The sequence below is a fragment of the Haliaeetus albicilla genome, chromosome 5, assembly GCF_947461875.1.
Source record: "Haliaeetus albicilla chromosome 5, bHalAlb1.1, whole genome shotgun sequence".
Taxonomy (NCBI): Eukaryota; Metazoa; Chordata; class Aves; order Accipitriformes; family Accipitridae; genus Haliaeetus; species Haliaeetus albicilla.
In genome coordinates, this window is record NC_091487.1 from 14,447,918 (window position 1) to 14,470,281 (window position 22,364).

The following is a 22,364-nucleotide window of genomic DNA, read 5'->3' on the forward strand; positions in this document are numbered from 1 at the left end:
TATTTGTAGGTTTTCCAATGAAATGAAAGTAGTATTTTGCCAAAGGCATTTTATACGTCTGTTCTCCCCTTTACACTTAATAAGAAGTAGGGAGATAGTGCCGTTTTTCTGATTGTCTGTTTTTGTATAGTGAAGGTGATCTTTAATATCAAAATATTAATATTGATATCTTTAATATCAAAAAGTATTTAATGGGTATATCAGAAAGTTCAGGAAAAATATTTAAAACTAATTTATTTACCATATACATCAATGGTTTAGGCTTAAGAGAACACTGTCAACTTGAAATTGGGGAATTAAAATAAATATCCACAGTAAGAGCTTTAGATACAAGGTTTTGCTTGTGAACTTTTCTGGATGCACTAGTCATTTTACGTTTGTTTCATTTTGTCTTTCTCATGTTTTTTTGTGAGCAGCAAGACAAAGCCTATCCTGATTATGTCAGGGAAAAAAATAACCAGGCAAAATGCTATCAAGTGCAGAGAGACAACGAAAGGCAAGAACATGTGTCTCCAATCACCACTCAGGTGAAAAACACATTTCAGACAAAATGAGTTTTGCCTTTTTTTAATATCCTTTAAAAAGGGGTAAATATTGCAGGATTATTACCCCAGCACATTACCTCTTGTCTAGTCACTCACAACTGGGAAAACTGAATGCAGAAACATGTGGCTTCACACGGTTTGGGAAAGTGGAGAAGCGTGTACAAAGTATCTTCAGGGTTAAGCTGGATAAGGATCTGGTTCCTGTAAAAAAGGCCAGATTTTCTTTTCACTTAGGCTAGTGTAAACTGCAGAAATATTTTCCAGGCAGTGTGCTAAGACTTTTTCTAATTTACCTGATTTTGCTTAGACACAGTTATCTTTGATAACCAATAGGCTTATACCAATAAAAGCGTTACAGAAGAATCATTTTCTTTTAAACTAGTGGATGGAAAGTAAAAAAAAAAAAAAAAACAAAAACCCCACAAAATTCTGCTTTGTATTCTGCAAAGAAAGGCACGGATTTACGCATACTTAGAAACGACCACTCAGAGCTGCAGGTGGCAAAGGAAGCCAAACAAAGCAAAGCACTTTCCTAAGAGCAAAACATGGTCATTTGGGAATTTATTTTTCAGCAAAACATTGTGAAGCACAGCTGGGGAATGCTGTATTTCAAAGGGGGAGAGGGCAACAGGGTGCGTCTCTTTTCTAATCTATAATGGCTGATGTCTGGCATTTTCTTCTTATTAAAACCCCCCTGTACAAACGCAGTCCCCGCCCACGACACACTCAAGTCACCGCTTCGTGTTACTTTTTCTTTCCCTCCAAGGCAGATGCGTGGGGCTGAACACGAAGAAAACCGCACGATTACTTCGAAGAGATGCAGCATCCTCAGGGCAGAGCGCACCCTTCCCAGCACCGGTGCCGGTTTCGAGGGTCGGGCAAGAAAGGGCCGTGCTCCGAGCCCCCCAGCTGCCCTCCCCAGCTCCTCCGTCACCCGCCTGCCACCTCCTCCCGGCTGCACACCACGCCGGCGTCCTCCTCGTGGGAGCAGTTGTGCGTGCCGACGTCGGCGTGGGCGCACTCCAGCAGCGTCTTCTCCTGCCCGGAGCACTGGACGTCGTCCAGGAGAATGCGGAGGGAAGTCCCCTCCCCGAATTCTGCCTTCTTGCTGGCCCGCACCGCGTAGGGGAAGCCCAGCTGGCGGCACACCACGGCGGCGGCGGCCGAGCTCCAGCCGTCGTCGCACACCGTGCCCCACTCGCCGTCGACGTAAACCTCCACCCGGCCCCGGCCCCGGCCGCGGCCCCGCTGCTCCATCAGCCGCACGGCGCCGTTCCGCGGCGGGGCGGCCGTGCCGGCGGGTTTCTTCTTCCTGCGCTGCCCTCTCCTCTCTCCTCCCTTCCTGGGCTTGGGGGTCCTGCCCCTCGGCGCTGGCGTGGCGGGCGTCCCGCTTCGGTTCCTCGGCGGCGGGCCTCGGCCCGCCCGGTCCGCAGCCGGCGCGCCGGGGCTTTCGGGGTCTGGCCGGCCTCCCCGGGGGGCCTCGGCCGTGGCCGTCGGCCGGGGACGCGGCGTTGGGGTTTTCACAATGAGCTCTGTTGGGGGAAAATCCCGGGAAACCATGAGTCCGTCATTCTGCGGGCGATATTTGGAGACATAAACTGTATGAAACCAGCGCTGAGTTTTGACTACTTCATTCCTTCGTTGGAATTCGCTTACTTGGTTCTGCTGAGAAGCGACAACGCTCCCGGTGAGCCGATACTCCCCCAGCGAAAAATGCCGGCTGCTTTTAGTTAGCAGAGAGGACTCCGGGGCTTAATGCCAACAAGTAAGCCTCTCCCAAGAAGGAAACTCCACGAAGTTTATTGGCAAAACTTCAGCCTGGCCATTAAAGGGTGGGCGCTGGTGTTGAACGGTCAGAAGAGGAGTTCCCCACCATACCCTTCTCCCCCGCTGAAAGCATTTTAAAGACAGGCACTGTTTCTGCTCTTCTCTTCATTACTAATGATTGGATTGTTACCAGAGCCCGAGCGCCGGCCTCCCCACTGGGCCAGATGCTTTATTCCGAGGAGCTGAAATCAGGAACATTCAAAATCAATTCTCTCTGGCAACTGGAATGTGCAAAAGGAACAGAGTTGCCAGGACAACACATAAAGCAGGATTTGGGGTTGGGTTTTTTCTTCCTTATGAAAAAAAAAGAAAAGAGCCTTGAATTCTGAAGAGCTGAAAATTCCTTGCCGTCACAGTTTCCAGGCACTACTGGACTTGCTTATTCACATGTGCTCTATTTTTAGCTTAAAAATAAGTTTTAGCCTGTCAGAAAGAAGCAATTCAGAATTGCTCACGGTAACAATCAACTGAGCTGGGACAGTGTCACAGATATTTGCAAAGACATCAGAACTTTTTGAATTATATCCTAGATTTATCCATTCTCATTCATCATTTGCTTTGTAGTACGGAGATGAGCTAAAATATGACTGTCTTATGTATACTTAATATCTACTGTCCCCAAAAGACAAACACTTGCAGCGGTCCAGTTCCTGCAAATAACGCTCTCTGGAAAGGAATTGTATTTATGGCATGAAAATTTTTCCCTTCTTTGGAAGCTGAGGTTCTGAAGGCAAGAAATAGATGTGAAAGCTTTACCTGTGCACACCTCAGTTGCTAGAGCCTGACCTGGCGCAGCGCTTAAAAATCCTGGAATTCATATGTAGGACTGCATGAAAGCCAGTAGTCACCCGGGAGTGCTTTTCACCTCACTGAATCAAGTTGTTATTATATATTACTCTTTGTCAAGCTATTTGTTAAATACACTTCCAACAAATGCATGCATCCAGCTAATGCAAGCCGCATGCATTGGCAATTCTGTTACATTCACACTAAACACTAACCAAAACAGCAAAACATTTACAGCTACACATCCTTGTTTGCATGCTTCTGAATCGAAATTTTCATGTCTGGTTTTACCTAAAAGTGAATTTAGTTCTCGAGACACTTAGCAGAATCTCTCCCACCATTTCTAAGTTTTAATTTATGATGAAAACTACCTTGTAAACAACCCCAAAGATTTAGTTATACGTATAGTTGAAAAATCGGAACTTCGGACTTGCATGGAGAATAATGCATAAGCAGGAACAGAGACAAAACTGGTTGAACACGAACCAAGTTACCAATGTTTGGAAAGTGCATGCACAGCTTGCAAAGGAGAATGTTTCTGAAGACCTGCTGAGTGCTAAGGCATGTCAACAGTTAATAATTAGCCTTAGATCTTGTTCCACGTTAAAGACTCAATCTTGCAAGGTGCTGAGTGCCCTCATTCCTCCCTGAAGTCAAAGCTGTAGGAACTGTCAATGACCCAAATGCAGTGTAACATGATTAATGTAATGAAAAATTAAATGAAAGTATTCTGACATTAGGGTCAGTAATATTAACCTCATGAAAAAGTTGGTAGAGTACTGCTTAGGTACTGACACGTGTAAGCAAAATGCACAGAGGAAAAGAAAGGTGATGCTGCCTAATCTAATTTTGAGATCCTAATAGTGTATTTAGGTTTTTGCACTTAACATAAGTAGTACTTGGCTTGCTGCAGATTGAGCTACATCGTTGACTACTCCAGCTTTAGCAGTACAATACTTCATTCGGTATGAAGCAATCAAAAAGCCCTGAAGGGTTTGGATGAGCCAAAAGGTCACCTGTATGGCTGATCACACCGATTCTTTTGGGAGTGTTTTCTCATCCCACATTCTCTCACTTAAAACTAACAATGACTCAGCCCTCATCTTCCTCAATGAGCTATTTCCCAACCCTTTAGCCAGCATATTGTTCAGCTCCTGAAGTGCTCCTCACTACCTGAAGGCACTGCAAAAAGTCACTTATCACTGAAAAGCTCCACTGAGCACAGAATCTCAGTACAGAAACAGTTACCGGGAAACCAAGTTGGTGGTAATGAAACAGGTAGGATGTAGCATGGAAAAGGGAAAATGTACAAGGGCAGAAACTACAGGGAAGATTTCACACGGCCAGGAGAGGGGAAATATCTTATGCCTTATTTGAACCAACTCTTCAGATCCAGAACAGCTGGTAAGAATTAATTTTGAGGATACTCTGAAGAGTGAAGTTCTGGGTGGTCTCCACACATACCGAGATAGCGTGAGCCTGGAGTTTGTATTTACTGCCAGCTAACATGCACCAATAATAAACAGCAACAGTGACACTTACTCTCCTTTGGCACAAACTGGATGCGCTTGCTTTTTACTTTCACTGGCGACGGCTCAACTCCGCATTTTCCTGGTGGTGCTCTCCTGCGAAAAAGGGACACATACAGTGCACAATTAATTCCTTTCCCCTGGCATCGTGAGTCTTTGCTTCCCATTGTTTTTCTATGAATGTAATGCTCATTGGGAAAAAAAAAAAGTCTGTTTAAATGATCCAAGTAATCTCTTACAGTAGAAAACATAATTAAACAAACATATCTCCGTTGATCAAAGCCCAAACATTCACGAGGCAGTGGAGTCCTCTGGCTGTGTTTTCATTTGCCATTGCTGAATCCATTAAGGAAATAAAACATTGGCAGGTTCAAGCATTACAGAAAGAGATTAATCAAACTGAAAATAAAAATTACAAAACTAGACAGTATATGTTGAACATCTGACATAAAGGTTATGTGTATGTAAGTTTTCAGGCTGTCTTCAGAGAGGCAAAGTAACACACTGTTATTCATACATAAAGCCCAAACAAAAGACTAACTACTACAAAAGTAGTACCAAAAATGCATTAGTTTCAAACAAGAGCTCTAAGTGTCTCCTGCAGAGGTTCCCTCTTAGTATGGCACATTATTTTGACACAAATTTGTTTGCCATGGAGGTATATCTCACTTCTGAGAAGTTACATCCATTTCATCATCACTTTTTCGTGTGACGCCTGTCTTGCTAATATGCACACTTCTTCAGAGATTATCAAACTGATTAAAAAATGCATGATGTTTGCATTTGGAGGGTATAACTTCTTTGTAATTAGGATTGTCTGCATTTGCATTTCTGTGGAAGGCAAAGAACTTCTCTCTCAACTACAGACACAGAGATGTTCCCTACTTTTATGAATTTTCCTGTGAGTTTCTTCTGTACTCTACACATGAAACTTCTTTTTAAACTTAAACCTAAGACTTGCTTTTGACTTCTGCTTTCTTTATTTTTGCAAAGATTGCGTAATACCAGCCTCTTAATACACAGTTTACAGGAACTCTTCCACTGTGTTAGATAATGGAAAATGCTCCTGACAGAGGAGAACCGGAGCGAAACACGTGGCAGCTCTGGGGGCTGTTTAACTTTGGGGTCCGGTTGCAACATAAAACCAGACAAGTGGTCTGGTTCAAAATGCTCAGATAGCTAAAGCTGTAAATTTAATCCGTTTAAAAAAAAATAAAAGCTACAAAAGCCTCACTCTACATGTCTGGCTGAAAGTACTCTGGCATTTAGCCAATAGCAGTAATGCTTAAAAAACAGGAAGATGGAAAAAACAGCTATAAGCCTTCCTATAAAACACAGCTATTCCCTGCCTTGCCCAGTCTCAGATACACGCATGTGGGATCCAGAAGGTGTAATAATGGTCTTATTTCCTTGTCCAAGCCATTTTCCTCTTTAAAACACAAAAAACCCCATACTTTTTGACATTAATTTCTGGTTTGCCCGAGGAAGCACTGCAGGTCATGCTGGGTCAGCTTCGGCTGCAGCTGCCTGGGCACAGGGCTCTTACAGGAGATGCAGCTGGCTACAAGGGATGGAAAGGAACTGAGGATAAACACCTTGAGAAAAAGTGCCTCCTTCTGGGCAGGAATCTAGAGAAACTTTGTTCAAGAAAGACAAGCCACCCATAAAATCCTCCTTTAGCTTTCTGGAACAAATCTCCCAAGCCACATAACACCAACAGGTCCCATAACAAATTGGTTATCACCAGGCAGCGTAGACTCCGACGACTGCGGGAGAAAAGCAGACCCACAACGGGTTGCTCCAGGCTTCCCTTGATCAAGCTCCACAGAAGGGCCCAGTGTAGGAGAAGAGCTAGTTAGTCAGTCAGCATCATTCATCACATCCACACCCGGACACAGTGCACCACACTTAGGCTTTGCAACAGGAACATCTCATACCTCGAGGTGTCCACCACTTTGTACACCACTCCATGGGGAGCCGTGGCACTTGGTACGCCGGTAGACATGAAGTAAAGTTCCCCTGGGAAAAAACAAAACACAGCCATGAAAACTCTCCGTGGAGCTCCTGTCCTGTACAGCACAAGGGCATTAACTCTGCATCACAGGTCAGAGAGCATCAGGAAACCCAGGACTGATATAGAGATCTGGTTATGGGAGGAAAAAATGCAGGTTTGTGTTTGGGTTTGTAAGGAGCGTTCATCTGCAGTCCAATGGCATAAAATACTCTTAGTGAGCGGGAGCTTTTACATATTGTCATGAAATACTCTTGACAAATTTCCACTGCATGTTCAGCTGCCCAGACTTTAGCTGTCATCTCAGTCTGATCTGTGTCCTTTAACTTCACTAATGCAAAACAGTCAAACCCTGAAACAAAATGAAAGGAAATTAAGACTGTTCACATCATCTTTTGCTCTTTTGGATGAAGCACTCGTTTGGGGTGAATTACAGAACAAGATTTTGCTTTTGCTTTCTCTAGCACACTCACAAAGTGAGTGAGAAAGGCACTGGGATTCTCTGTCAGGCCACACAGGAAAGGGTTCGACCTTCAGCCAGACAACTTCCATCACCATGTATTTGACGTATTTTCTCTTAACTGCATTTCCATCCTCCTCCTGTTGTGCAGGGGAGGCCAGGATAAGCAGTCTGTCCAGCCCTCTCCTTTCTCTTTTGCCAGCTCAAATGCTTGAGTGGTGCAATGAAAAGGATCAGAGAGCTGATCTGGACGGAAAAATAAATGTGCAGTATTTCAAAAAGGAAAAAAAAAGGAAGAAAAAGAGACAATGGAGATCTTTTTAATAAGTAAGGCAGATTTCTTTGGGCATCCTATGGGTACCCCAAGGGGAAGAGGGGAAGGGAAGGGGTGGAGGGGGTCAGAGTGGGCAAAGGAAGGTGCAGGCCGTTGGTCGCAGCTTCTGCTGGCTGCTGAGCCTCCCTCCTCCTCCCTGCTCTCCTGCGCTGCTGCAGGCCAAGCTCCTCTGGATTCTCCCAGGGCAGACACCTCTGGCTGGTTTCTTTCTTTTTCTGGTGGGCTCCATTAACCACAGGCCAGAGGCAGCCTTGGTCCAAACAGGGATGGGAAACACCTGACACTGTGTTTTGCAGTGCAGTGATGTGTGCTTTACATCCCACCTCTTTCCTGGAAATTATCGGGTAGAATTATGGATGCTCAGGCCATGAAGCGCGCAGGCTATCACATGTGCACCCCACAGACATAGCGCAGGGCCTGGGATGTTCCCGACACGTTCAGCTGCCAGGGCATGGGCCTGCTGGCTTTATAACGGCTGTGCAATGAGCCAAAAATATAGGTGTTCCCACTGCATGAACACATCCACTGCACCAGCAAAATTAACATTCATCAGAGCAACAACCCCAAAAAACGAACGCTTCTGTGAAGAAAAGCTTGTTAAAATAAACTGTGTGATGAACTTGTAAAAAACCTGATTCCCAGCACACCAAAAAGGTGCAAGAGAAGACTGTTCACTGCAGATAAAGCAACCTCACTACACTGTTACAAACAGATTTATTTCCATTGTAATAAAGCAAACACAAGGCAAATAACTACCTGAGAACAGACTCCAGCCCAAATTTCCACCCAGCTCTATTATACTTACGCAAAGTATGCGTGAAAAGCAGGGCAGAAGGGTGGCAGCGTTTCACCCCCCCTTCCCACAGACTCTGCCCACAGGCACAGGACGAGGGAGACACCCGCGCCCCACGTGCATGAGCAAGGGCTGCAATTAACAGCTCGATACTGCATTTGGCAGCCCTCTGAATTGGCATAAAGCTGATTGAAATTAAGTTATTCTGATTTTAGGGTAAGATATCCTTCTCGCCACAGCACTGCAAAACAGCTCTACCTCCCATGAACATTAACCATTAAAGAAAATGGATTTTAACTCAAAAAAAGATAAAATTCCAAAGTCAAACTTCTGAGCTAACACTTAATTTGGATGATTTGCATGTACATGATAAAATCTGCATTTATATGATATGCAACGGATGCTGCATTTGTGCAACAGCCACACCTGACATAATCTGCAGGAAAAACAGATGTTTAAAAACTGTGCGTTCTAGAAGTGGGTGCTTGTGACCACGAGCCAGAACCTCCCCGCAATGGGGCAGAACACAAACCCCTGCATTGCTGAGTCGCACACGAGGCTAATTAACAATGGGGCTAAACATCGCAGGGCTCACCCGCTCCCTGTCCCCAGCCAGGGGCTGCATGCTCTGCCTGCCCCGCTGCAGGGCTGGGCAATTAACCATACCCTTGTATGAACAAAGGGCGTAACCACCAGCTTTCACGCCAGGACTCTTTATCTCCTCCTTTTCAAATCACAGCAGCTCCCTTCTAGAAAGCAAAATGTCTCCAATTTTGAAACACAGCTATGCAAAGCTCCACTGAGACTACATCCTTCAGTTCCATGCAAGGCAAAATCCCAGCTGGCACTAATAAAATATGGACTTAAGCAGCCTTTTGCCAATGCCTCACTCAAGACATAATGTAGGGCTTTCATTCTGCTTCACCTCAAGAGGTACAAATATTCCAGGCCAGGATGAGCAGGTTCATAAATACTGTTCATTACATCTGCTTCCCTGTATCCATTAATAACGCCCAAAGCCTTCTTGACTAGCCAAGAGCGTAGACTTGCTCTCACTTGGGTATCACCTTCTCAGCTTCTCAGGGCCTGCATTCCCCATGGTGTGGCATCGTGAAGAATGAGGTTTGTTTTCTAAGCTGTGCTTTACTGTATTTGCCCCCCGCTGTTCCCCATCCCTCTGGAAAATAAGTGTGTGGGCAGCAGCACACCAGCACACCCAGATCAGTCCTGCAGGGAACTGCCTCTCTAATTACCCCTGCAGGCACTGTGTGGCACGCTGGCCTCAAAATTAGGATTGTAACTTTGGCTTGATATTTGGGAGATGCTGGGAATCTCACCCAGCGGCATTTTAAAGACTGAGAGACTCACGCTCTGCCTCCCCACCACTCGCTGCCTCCCAGGAGCCCTCTCTAACCCCTTCTCTGGTGTTTTACTCTGAGGAGAAACCACAAGCATGCCATTCAGTGTGACATAAAGTTAAAAGATTACCTGCTTCATCTTCAGCAAAGGAGATGATGTATTGGTAATAGTTATTGATAAGCCCAGGGAACATGCACGTTTGTCCTGTTCCCATGCAGATTTCACTGTACTGCCACTCTCCAGTAGCATGATCCTCCTTCAGAGACATCAGGCGTCTGCAAGGCAAAAGAACACTTGCACAACACAACCAAGGAGACAATTTATGAACATTAATGAGGAAAGGATGTTTAATGCTTCCTACCCACACTAGCTGCAATAGGACTGCAGTGCCTCTGAAAAATGACGGATTGTTAATATTAAATATATGCCCCCGCAACACCTTGTCTTTCAAGGGCAACACAAGCACATGAAAAAACAATAGTGGAGGGTTTAAGGGATATCAGACTATTTGCGGGGGGACCCTGCGAGAGACGCAGAGCACCTGGCTTCACTGCAGCTCTGTGGCCTCTCTCCCGCACCCAGGAGCAGTGCATCAGCTGGGGCAGGCGGTGCAGGGGCTGCGCGCGAGAGGCCTGGGAGATGCAGACGCAGCAAAGGCAGAGGAGGTGGGGGGAAAACAAAGCAGTCTCATGCCTGCCTCACCACAGGTTTGAAGCAGACTCACTGCTGGACAATTTTTTTTTTCTTTCAATATCTTCAGTGTCTGGAAACATTGCACCAGAGCGTTGGGGGTTTTTTAGGATGTATTGAAATGCTTTTTTACACCACTTCCAGGGCTTTAAATGAACATCGTATCATAGCCCCTTTGTTTGTACTGGCACAATATGAATCAGCAACATCAAGGGCTGCTGGAATGCAAACATTGCATTCCTGCACAGCACCATGGAATAAGGTTATATAAAACATGCCACGTGAGCTCTCTGTAATGAGCAGTCAGGCTTTGCCCAGTACTTGCAACCAGCAAGGAGCAGCATGTCCTCAGTTGTTAGACTGCATGAGCACTTGCAGGCAGGTATAGAATCGCTGGAGGACTTTGGCTGGGGGTACAGCTTAATGCGTATCTATCTGAAGTATTTACTTACCCACTCATAAAATCACCAAATATGTACAGGCCATTCAAGTTCGGAGACTCACAACCCCGATAGACATAGCCTCCCGTAACAGATTTCCCCATTTGGTGCGGATACGCGTAAATTGGAAGCACGTCATCTGTGGGGGAGAAAAGATCTGTGACTTGCCTTGTTTTAAACATGATGCAGAATAGCTGTTTAGCTAGATAGTTCTGAGACTAGCAGGATACAATCAGGTTCACTTGAGCATCTTCTAATTAAATGAAGTGCCAATGGAGTAATTTAGTTTGATTGTCACCTTTTCAGAACCATGTTTGATAGCCCTGCCTAGCTGGCTGTTCTAACCAAAGACAAGCTAGCTCAGGCAGACTGGTCAGTGTTTCCCTTGCAATATAAGCTGAATCCCTGATAAGCCTGAGTGCTCTCTATCACCCAGACACCTCACCATCCTCCGGAGCCCTTCTCCTCCTGCCACAACCCAGCTCTGTTAGAGCCGCTTCTGGCCCATTTCCACACAGCCTGGCTGGTTTTGATGTGAATTCGCAGGTTCCTCTTAGAGTCGCTGCACCCATGCAGGAGATGTTTGTCCAATGCAGCTTTGTTTCGGTGGTGAAAGGGAAAAAAGAGACAGGTAACTCCAGACTGCAGGCACTGATGAAAAGATATGTCAGATGTCAGCACGAATAGCTTCTGTTTCTCTGAGACAGGGGAGCTTAACCTGAAAGGGCCATCAAATATTTATGGTGTGGCACAGGCAAGATGTAGTACTGGCATATTCATTTAAAATATAAGTTAAAACACAAGACAGAGGCAAAACAGAGGGAGATGCCCTGATTTTGAGGGTCTCCACTAGACGCTTCCTCCCCTTTCTTTTGAAACTCCTGTGTCACAGGTATCTTCTTGTGGTAACCACCCCTCCTCCTCCTCACAGCCTTTCTCCCTGCCCATGTAGCAGATGCCTCAAGTAGCAAACCCGGCAGCTCTGCCAGTGAGGAACTTGCACCAGGGTCATTTCATCTAAAGCAGGCTTTTTCTACACTCCAGCTGCACTTATCATTTTAAAGGGGCTGTGACATTTTACTGTTCTAACAAAAGGGTCTCTAAAGGCATCAGAAATTGTTCTGAATCCCTGGGGACCTCAGTAAAGTGCCTGCCATGAACGCTTATGCAGGCGCTGTCACACAGGAGACCACTAAACGGGCTCTCTGACAACTGCTTCAGCAAAGGGAGTGCAAAAAATCTGCTCCCTGCTCTTGAAATTTTTATAAAGAACACTTAATCACTACCACTGTACTTGTAGCTAAGTTAATAAAAGGAAGGAAGTTAAACTAAGTTAATAAAAGGAACGAAGTTAAACACCACATAGCATGTAGAAGAGAAAAAAATCAGAATCTCAGCTAGTGCAAATCAGTGCCAGCCCACTGCCCCCCTGCATCTCTGGGGAGATGCTCCAGCACAAGATGTGGTCCACATCAGACCTTGCAACACAATACACTCTGACTTCACATGTGCACTGGAATTTAGCCAGCCAGCAAATACCCTGAATCCAGGTTTGAAAAAAAAAAAAAAAATTAGGGTTTCCCTTTTTGGCATAGCTAAAAGAAACAAAAATACTCTGTACATCCAGTTACCCGCAAAGCAGGCAGTGTGCATACTGGGTGACCAGCTTACACAATATGTCTCTTTCTTTTTTTTTTAAAATAAGGACACTACTTGTGAGTTATGGAGAAAAATACAATTGCTCCAAATTTTTCTTTCCTCTGCAGAAAAGCTTATTTTATGTGAAAAAGATGAAATTGTCTCCCTAAATCACAGAATCACCAAGCAATTTGAAAACCAACACAGACCGCCTAGAAAAACAACAGCTAGCATGTTTCATTTTGCTCCTAACTCAAAAATGGTACCACTTGGACTTTCAATATTTATTCCCAAGTCAGTTCTCTTCTAGACTAAAACAGTATAGATTTCCATCTCAAAAATGTATGTTTTCCACCAGGCAGCCAAGCTTTGAAGGCAGGAATTAAAAATGATGGTGCAGAAAACCACACAGTGGGAGACGCAGGCAATTTAGAGAGCACATCTATTTACCCATTGAAGAATTGGCGCAAAGTTTTTTATCGTAACAGCTGAACCCTTCCCTTGCCCTCCAGCCGTAATTTTTCCCTTTCTCGACGATGTCGATTTCTTCGTATTTATTCTGCCCCACGTCTCCGCAGAAGAGCCGCCCTTTCCCTTCCTTGGTGTGAGGTTCGCCCCTATCGAAAGAGCAGCGCCACATATTTCTCACTCCGTACGCATAGATTTCAGGGCGAGCCTTAGGGTCATTAAGAAAAGGGTTGTCGGGAGGGATTCGGTACAGAGGCCCGCGGTCGTTGTTGTTCACATCGATCCGCAGCACTTTGCCCAGCAGGGTTGATCTGTATTGGGAAAAGAAAGGAAAGAAAAAAAAAAAAGAAATAAAACTAGACCTTGGTTAAACATCAGAGATAGGGTTTTTGGAAAAGTCTAGGGTTTCATTCTTTCTGTTTTGGAAAAGACAAGTCTTTCAATATCTCTGAAAAAACAACCATTTCAAGATGATTTCATTTGCCTCGGGCCACCGAACAGCCTTCAGGTGGCACTGACTTCCCACAGCCCGCTGCCCCGCAGACACATGCTGGTGGCTTGGAGCTGCCGTAGGGAAGGGTTCGCTCTTACTTGTTCTGGGCATTTCCAAAGGTCCCAAAAGGATCCCCAGCCATGCCTCCATCTCCAGTAAATATATAGAGATACCCATCATCTCCAAAGAGCAGCTCTCCTCCGTTATGGTTGGAAGCCGGTTCTTCTATTTCCAGGATCACCCTAAGGAAAAACAGGGAGGAGGCATTACCTGCTGCACAAGCCCTAAGCAAAGGGCAGAGCAACGTCACACCAACGTTGCCCTTGACACATGGAAATGGCGACAGAACAGGTTTGATGCAAATTTCTCCATATCCATGTCACTGAATTTTACTCGGGCATAGCTGATTTTCTAACTTTAAATAATTCCAACACATTTTCCAGATTACAGAAATGCCAAATTGTGTAATAAGGAAAATCTGGGAAACCACATAACAGAATATACTTTTAATTAATTGTACTTTTCCTCTGATTGTTCCTTCCTCCTTGCTAAACTTCTTTTTTTTTCTTTTTTTTTTTTTTTTTAAGAAAAAGGCATCTCAGCTTAAATCCAACTGTAAACTGCAAGAGAAAGGACTCCAGTCCATCTGTGCATCTGTACAGCATTTGGCACAATTCTGACAGGCACTTTCAAGGTGAACCTAAAACTTTTCAAACATTAAGTAATAGTTAAATTCTTAAAGAGAGAAGAATCCTTAAATGATAATTACATAGACAGGACTTTACAAGCTTAAAGAGTGGTTAAAAGCAGCCCCACCAACAAATTAGCATTTTGACAAAGGTTATTCAAAGCAGTACCAACAACCTCTACCTTAATTTGAAAACCTAACTCTCTCTTGCTTTTATCTGTTTATTGTAGGCACCTGGCATCCCTTTCATAGTAAGGAAAGGGTGAAATATATAAAAGTATAACTTTATAGAAAGGTAAAGCCACAAATACATGCAGTGGAGGTTCCCAGGTATAATAATTGAAGTTTATTTTAATCCAGCTTCTAAAAAAGTCCAGATTTCATGCTGACAGTGCCTCTTAACAGCTGCAAAACTAAATGATAATAATCACTTATACCACCTCATTTTTAGCAAGTTATTTTCCCTTCTGAAAGTACTGATAGTTTGTGATCAGACTGTAAATTGTGGGAAGGAACACAACTATGTAATTATTCTGTCACCTGCTGCTAAATGTCACCACCTCCGACATACGGTAACTGTGCACCAACGCACAGACTCCAGGCAGCAGAAGGAGCGAGGGAGGATCCTGTACGGACCCAAAGGTGAATCCTCCTCAACCTCCCAAAGAAGATGCAAGAAAACAAAACACACTGAGCAAAAATCTGCAGGCAAACAGACATACGCCCTCCTGCTAAGGCAATGCACACCATGTGTCGGCTGAAGTTGCCTCTTGGGCAGCATCTCAGGATGAAGTCAGTGGGAGCCGTGCCTACACAAGCACAACAGGACCACAACTTTGTTTTCTTAAGCTTTGGCCATACTAACCATCAGCTAAATAAGCACAGAAAATGTTACAAGCATAGAGCCTGAGGATTTTTAAAGGAGAGAGCTGGTGGGCCTTAACATCTGCAGGTTTAAGCTCCTGACTTGCTTTCCTGAGGACCACCTGTCATCTACAGTGCTGCTTACACTGAATCGCTGTCATTGCTTTGTAAACCAGCATCCCCTTTCTATCATGACGCTATGTGCATTTTTGAGCTAAAATCATCCACTGCTGAGTATTTGCAAAGCCCTAATATAACCCTTGTAACAAAGCAAAAATCTTAAAATTAATAATATTCAAGGGTCTCTTAAACCAGTGGTTCTATTACATGGTTCTGCACCAGGTTATAACTCTATAGACTGTCTCCACAAACAAACCTCTAATTATCTGTGCATATTAATGTGGATCAACTGCAGGATCAGACTCAAATAAATGAAATTTCCAGTCAAAATGCACTCAGTAATAGCATAGTGGTTTGCATTTTATTTAATTTGTTATTAAATTTGTAATATCACAGGGTTGAGCTCTCATTCAGATAAAGAAATGTGGGACCAAATCCATCTTTGGTTCAGTATCACTGAGTTTGTTTATACTGATTTTGGAAACCTTTGGCTTTGGAATGAATTTCACTCATGCTTTGCAGAAGTCTATTTTAAAGGGTAATTATTACAATACCAAAAAAAGAACCAACCAAAAAAACCCCCCCGAAACATTAACTGTAAATAATGTTTAATCAATGTTCAGTTAAATCTTCTGACATACCAGAACTGAGAAATGTAAATCTTTTAGCCCTAAGCACTTGCAGTTCATCCACAGAGGTCACGCGTGTTGCCTATCTCAATATGCTAGACACGGACTTGCACTAACATGCTAGCACACTGGCATGCAAGAAGAATATTAAGCTAAATAGGTCTCATCCACTAATAGCCTTTAAAAATGCACAAGCTACGCTCTGAGATCGTAAATACATTTGCCAGAGAAACGCGTGTACAATACCTTTCAGAACCATGGTCCAAAGCATTCATGTCAGCAGGAGAAATTCTGAACTCACTGATTCGGATTCTCTCTTCATAACGAACTTCAACTGAATAGTAGACATACACTTTACCGTTAAATTTGAATTTAGGATGGAAGACAATACCTAGAAACCCTCTCTCATCTCCTTCCCAAGGTGAGGTAAGCACGGCTTCGCTGATGTTCAGAAACGGCTTTTCAAGCCTGGATCGATCGGGGAGGTAGGTCCACACCAGGCCAACCTGCTCCGCAATGAAGAACCTGTGAGTGCCATCGTTGGCGTGCACCATCGCAACGGGATTGCGCAGCCCGTTGGCGACCTCCACGAGGCAGAGCTGGAGACAGCCCTCCGCATCAGCGGTCACTAACCCCAGGTTTTGGTTAAGGTTCTGGTTAGCCAGCAGGTGTGGAAAGCAGTAGTCTGTGTCCTCCAAGGACAGGTAGTGGCAGAATTTTGCCATGTTGTTCTCCAGTGCAATTAACTCCTGGTCTTCAGACAGATAGCGAAAAATGGAGCGGCATTTTTGCCACACTTGCAGGCAATAGTCTTGGCAAAGTCCTGGTATCGTCCGCACGGGGGTGGAGGGATCCTCGGCGTCGTACAAGTGAGCTGCATATGGAGAGCATTCCTAGAGGGAGAGAGAAAAAGCCTCAAGCCATTTCTTGGATCAGATTTGAAACAGCTGAGCAGCAATATTAATTGGAGAAGCTTCACCTTAATTGTAACATATGTTGTGGTTTATTCTGAAGATATATTAACAGAGGAAAAGATTTTAGAAAGTTGGTTTATCTCAGCATTCACGGAAATGATCTTCAATGTTCCTGGTGAAAGCTGGCTTCCTCATGCTGTTATTCATTTATTCCAACCGTAGCACTAACTCAAGGAAACCAGCAATGACACGTATCTTGCTACATCACCCTAGTAGACTGTACTGGGGAAAAAAGACTTTTCTGTCTTGGATGCTCTGACTTTATCTATGAAATAATGAGCAGATTCATCACAGGACAGAAGCGAACCCAAAGAGTTAGCTGAGAAGGTTGAGGTCCTGCATCTCCAGGCTGAGGAGGGAATGGGAAAGGTCGTCAGGGCCAAAGCCTGCAATTTTCATACCTCATTATCTGATAATCCAGACATGCACCTCAAACACAGATGTGATTTACAGGTTGGAAGGAGCAGGATGAGAAAGTGTAGGAGGAAAGGAGAAGGACACCCATCCTCAGTACCGCACAGTGCACCCAGCCCTGGGATGCTATCACTGCATACACCATCTTCGCTCCGGTCCAGCTGCCTTTGCTGGTGGATCCTTGCCTACAGACAGTTTATATACCTGACTAGGAGTGGTGAAACCTATCTCATGATCATGACACTGGTCACCAAGTTCTGCGGAGGATGCTCAGGCTACAGGATTTCAGACAGTGAGCACCAAACGGCCATAATCCAGGCAAGGTCCACTGGGAGTGGCTGCAGCACAACCCTCGTTTCTGGAAGGTGCAGCCTCGGAAATCTACCTAAAGACTGAATCAAGTTCACATAGTTCATTGTATTCTGCACTACGAGAACTCTGACAGGCACGTTTTCCTTATGTAAAAAGCCACTGCAATCCAGTAAAACTGTCTGTAAATTACAAACTGACCAAAGTGGCTCAGTTCTGCTTTGCAGTGGCTTTTCCTTGAAATAAACACAAAATGTTTTCCAGTTGTAATGCATCTTTCCGACAAGCATCTCAAAAGTGCTCTCCAAATAACGTAACGTGAGTCAGTGGAGGCTCAGTTATTTTCACAGGGCAGATAAATAACTGAGGCAAGAAAGGTAGAAAGAGAAACTATCCTTCTTGAATAAATTCTGCATTTTTTAATTCCTAGATGGCATTTCTTCCAAGCAAAACCAGGTTAGTTAAAACAAAAATACAGGGAGCTGTTTCTAGGTCTATAGGGAGCTATTTCTTAATGCAGATTACAGCAGTATTCAATAGCTGAAAAGATATAACATCTGAGATACTGAAGTATTTAAATTAGCTGATAAGTACACACAATATTTAATTTTTATTTTATTTTCCATTACATACCATAATAAACTGAGAGGCCATAAAACAGATCATTAGCGTACAATAAGCTTTCCTCCTGGAATGTCAAGCCATTCATTGCAAAATGAAGGTTATTATGCCTTCAAATGAGTAGCAATTAATGTGATAAAAAGGAGATTGCGCGTGACACAAAACACTGAAATTACACGGGCAGACTGGGTAAGGCACTCGGTTACACGAGGTGCGCCAGGGACAGAAAGAGCCAGAGTGTTTGCCGATGCAGTTGTTATGACTGAAAATTTGGCCTTAGAAGACAAACTGAAATGAGACAGAAAGGGAATTTGAAGGCAGGGCTGGATGGGAGCTCAGTCTGTCGCTGCCTGCGGAGGTTTCACATTCAGAGAGGGGAGGCCCACCACCTGAGTACCAGGCTGTGTCTGCTTCTCTGAAAGCCTCTTTCAAAGCAAGCAGTGATCTTATGCATTATAAAGCAACGTCCTGGCCTCAGCATCGGAATTAAAAATAGCACAGAGGTATGGTTTCCCTGTCCCTTTGCCGCTGCGGGCTGCTCACCCCGGCCTCAGGTGTGTCTGAACAGCAGCTGTGGATGGCCCCTTCACTCACAGATGGCATCACACTGGCGATCATGTACAGAGATCTAGCACTAGCCAGACAGTACCCGAGCATGTGTCTAGGGTATTTTCCAGACACATGTGGAATATTTTCCAACTTTTATTCCACAAGAGATGGAGCCTGATGCCTGATCCTGAATTTATCTGCTTCTGAATCAAATGCTGTGGTCCTTCACCCTTCGCATTGTCTTGTCACATTCACTAAGTCAAAACACCATGAAACTCGACACTTGGTTACAGCCCAGTATCACTAATAGATCTAAATTCTCATTTCCAAATGACATGGTCTGTTCCTTCATTTTAAACTGTGACGTGGTCCCAAGACCAAGGAAACTAACGGGCAGGCGATCAGTGACTTCAGTAGGGCTGGAACAAGCTCGCACCATGAAAAAAACCCATCAGAAAATAAACCAAGTAACATTAAGACAAGTTAGCCAAATCTATCCCATCTGTTCCCGGAATTCAGTGGCAGCTACTTATCTGAGGAATTGCAACAGTCTGAATGTGGACGAACACCCACATCAAACAACGGCTTATTTACTGCTGCTATCAGGAGGAAGCAACAGGATTCTTCAGGAAACCATCTAACTTTCACGTAATCCCTGACATTCCCTGTCCACCTCCATCTGGAAACTCAAGCCTTTAAGCAAGCTGTTCCCCGAGAGGCAGAACGAGGCATCTGCTCTCCCGCAGTCTGAGTCCTGTATCCCACCGCACAATAATCCACACCCACACACGTCCCCTGAGATCTCCTGCCCCCGTCGAATTCCCCCTGGGTGTTGAGGCTGTGGGGCAGGCAGGGCGATGGCCCGCCACAGCCCTCCTCTCCCCCACGGCCACAGGCGTCCTCTCAGCCTGCTTCTGGGTGGGGGGAGACCCTGTTTTGGGGCTGGGGGATCATGGGCAGCACTGAGGGGAGGATGTTTCTGCTCTTCCACTTGCCCCTCCACAAGCCACAGAAACAGCACCGCGTAGCAAATCACAATTTAAGAGAAGGTAGGGATCCTCACCGCAAGAACAAGTTGAGACACTTGTCAAAATAATTTTATCACATTTGAGAGAAATCACAAATTGTGAGCAGAAAGAGACAGAAGTGTGCTGAATAAGTCACGGAAACCCACTAATTAATTCAGGTCTAAGATATAAATTGTATATGAAATGAACGAATGGAAGCAGAGTGTTCTGGAGTGTTTGCAAAGCCTGAACTTCCATTTCGTGCTTGTGAGGCCAGAGGTGGTGGTTTGTAGCCGCATCTGGGCTGGTGATGCACTGAGCTCATCAGAACATTTCAGTGAATCATTTTTCCCACATTGAAATATTTCACTGCTTCTGAACAAATTTTCAACGGTTGGGTTTCTGATGTATGCAGGAGACTTACTTAGTCGCTTCCAGAGGCAGAAGAAGGGCTTAGCAGGCGCTGCTAACTGGTTTCCTATCTGCAAATGGACTTTTGGACACCACTTGTTTCAGGAATATATTCAAAGGTTTTTTGCTTCCAGTACAATGTGAGAGGAAATAAAAGTCAAATCTCTAGAAGCTGATGTGGAAAAGGGTTGTCTTTCTCTTCACGCTTTCAGGAACACAAGAGGTACCCTGCAAAATGCTAAGAGCAGGATTTCTGAAAAGCCACTTTGATCCCATCTGAGCACAGCAGACGAGACTCCACTGTCTGAATTAATTTAAGATTTACACTTGCACAGCACAGAGCTGCCACTGCTGTGTCTCAGGGGCATTTTCATACATACGAGGCCACCGCTGATGATAGGGTCAGATGCTTTGCTCTGCACAGACCGTGATCATCCTGTTATCATATCTGGCCACAGAACATCAAACCTGAGTGGAAATTTCCCCCGTGCAGGATGGCCACCACGGAGGTTTCTAGGCCACATCCTCGGGCGTTACTCGGCACCCATCATCAGGACTGTTAGCACCTGGCACACGCTAAAAGCATCTCAGGATGCTGTAACCCGGTACAGAAAAACACCTGATCCCAGGAGCTGGGCATAACAAGGAGCATGTTTTGCTCAGGCAGGTCCCCTCCTGGGGGTCTTCACCAGGTCCAGCGATCTAACCCTGGGAGGGTGAGGGCAGTCTGCAAATTTTAACTGCCCGCATACCCACCTCACAAATGAAAGCAGAGCAACATCCCTACTTCTCTTTCAGACACCTGCCGAAGGACAAGAAGTCCGCTGGGACACCTGATGTCGGACAGTCGCTCCTGGCGGTGCCTGGGAGCACTTGCCTAGGCTGCTGCACTGATCCCTGGTGCAGCCGTACGTGGGCCAAAGCACCCGTGCCTGGGCGCAGGCACTAATGCCACGGCTGGCGCACCCGTGGGGTGGTCCCCGTACCCCCGTCTGGGCAGGGCACTGCTGCCACGGCTCGCGCACCCCTGGGTTGTGCAAAGCACCCGTGCCTGTGCTGATGCAGCCCTGCACGGGTGGATGCAGGCGTTCCCGGGCTGCCGTGCCCACGTCCTGGCTCACGCAGCCCTGTGAGGTCCAAAGTACCTGTGCCTGGACCAGTGCAGCCCCCCTGGACCAACGCACCCGTGCCTGGGCTGCGGCACCCATACCTGGGCTTGATGCAGCCCTGCATGGGTGGGTGCACCCACGCCTGGGCCAAAGCGCCGTGACGGGGCTGAAGCGCCCACGCCTGGGCCAGAGCACCCTGCGTGACCAAAGCACGGTGCAGGGGCTGAATCCCCCTGTGCGGCGGAAGCCCCCGGCGCAGCGGGAGCCCCGTGCGGTAGGCGGGCCGTGCCGTGCTATGCCGTGCCGTGCCGGGCCGGGCCGGGCCGTGCCGGGCCATACCGGGCCGTGCCATACCGGGCCGGGCCGTGCCGGGCCGTGCCGTGCCGCGCCGCCTCACCTGGCAGAGCAGGTCCTGCAGGTGGCCGGCGCAGGCGGCGTAGGTGGGCCCGTCGAGGCGGGCGCTGAGGCGGTAGAAGCGCTGGAGCAGGGCGCGGTCGCGGCGCGGGTCGCAGCAGCCGAAGGCGGCGTAGCGGCGGCAGAAGGCGAGGCCCCGCGGCGGCCGGAACGGCGGCTTGAAGTCCAGGCACTGCGGGTGCGGCCGCGCCGGCCCCGGGGCCAGCGCCGCCGCCAGCAGCAGCGCCAGCGCCGCCCGCGCCCCGCGCAGCGCCCCCATGGCCGCTCCGCGGGCGCGGAGGGGGGCGGCGGCACCGCGCGGCGCTGCTCCCCGGGAGAGCCGGCGGCGGCGGCGGAGCGGGGGGGGCTGCCGGGCGGAGGCTCGGGCGGCCCCGCCGCCCCGCGGCAGAAGGGGCGCGGAGAGCGGCCGCCCCGCCGCGCCCGCCCCGAGGTCAGCGCCGGGCCGCGGGGGACGCCGCGTCGGTCACAACGAGCGCGGTGGCGGCCCGGTGGTGGAGGTGGAAAGGCGGTTCGGGTTCCGTTCCACCCGGGCCGCCGGCTGGCGGGCCCCTGGCTGGGCCATCGGCAGCGGGGGTGGCTCACAGCGGAGGGCGTTAAGGGCAGAACGGGTCATGCCGGAGACAGGCTCCTTCGACCGGCTCCTCGGGTGTTGGCCGCTGGGCTCGGCTCTGCCGGTCGGGCTTTGCTAGGGGCAAAACGCGGGGGAGAATAGCGCTCTGAGCCTATACGGCTGACGGGCGCGTCTTCAAACAAGAAAACTCAGCGTCGGTACCGCTTGTGCTGCTACGTCCTTTGGCCATCCCTTAGCAATCTCATCCCGGGCTGAGATTCTGGTTAGATTCAGCTTTGAGGCTGGAAGGGAGAGGGCGCGTGGGGACTCCA

The 22,364-nt window shown here is 46.9% G+C and overlaps 1 protein-coding gene across 1 annotated transcript; it reads right to left on the minus strand.

Annotated features, from left to right (window-relative positions):
• Positions 1-551: 551 nt before the first annotated feature.
• On the minus strand, positions 552-21,763 carry HHIPL1 (HHIP like 1). The gene is made up of 9 exons (XM_069783502.1): positions 21,466-21,763; positions 15,921-16,567; positions 13,472-13,615; positions 12,863-13,191; positions 10,787-10,913; positions 9,774-9,919; positions 6,625-6,706; positions 4,701-4,783; positions 552-2,077 (listed from the first exon to the last, which is right to left on the minus strand). Exons 1-9 carry the CDS (start codon positions 21,739-21,741, stop codon positions 1,476-1,478), a joined length of 2,436 nt encoding a protein of 811 aa, XP_069639603.1. The 5' UTR covers positions 21,742-21,763; the 3' UTR covers positions 552-1,475.
• Positions 21,764-22,364: the final 601 nt, after the last annotated feature.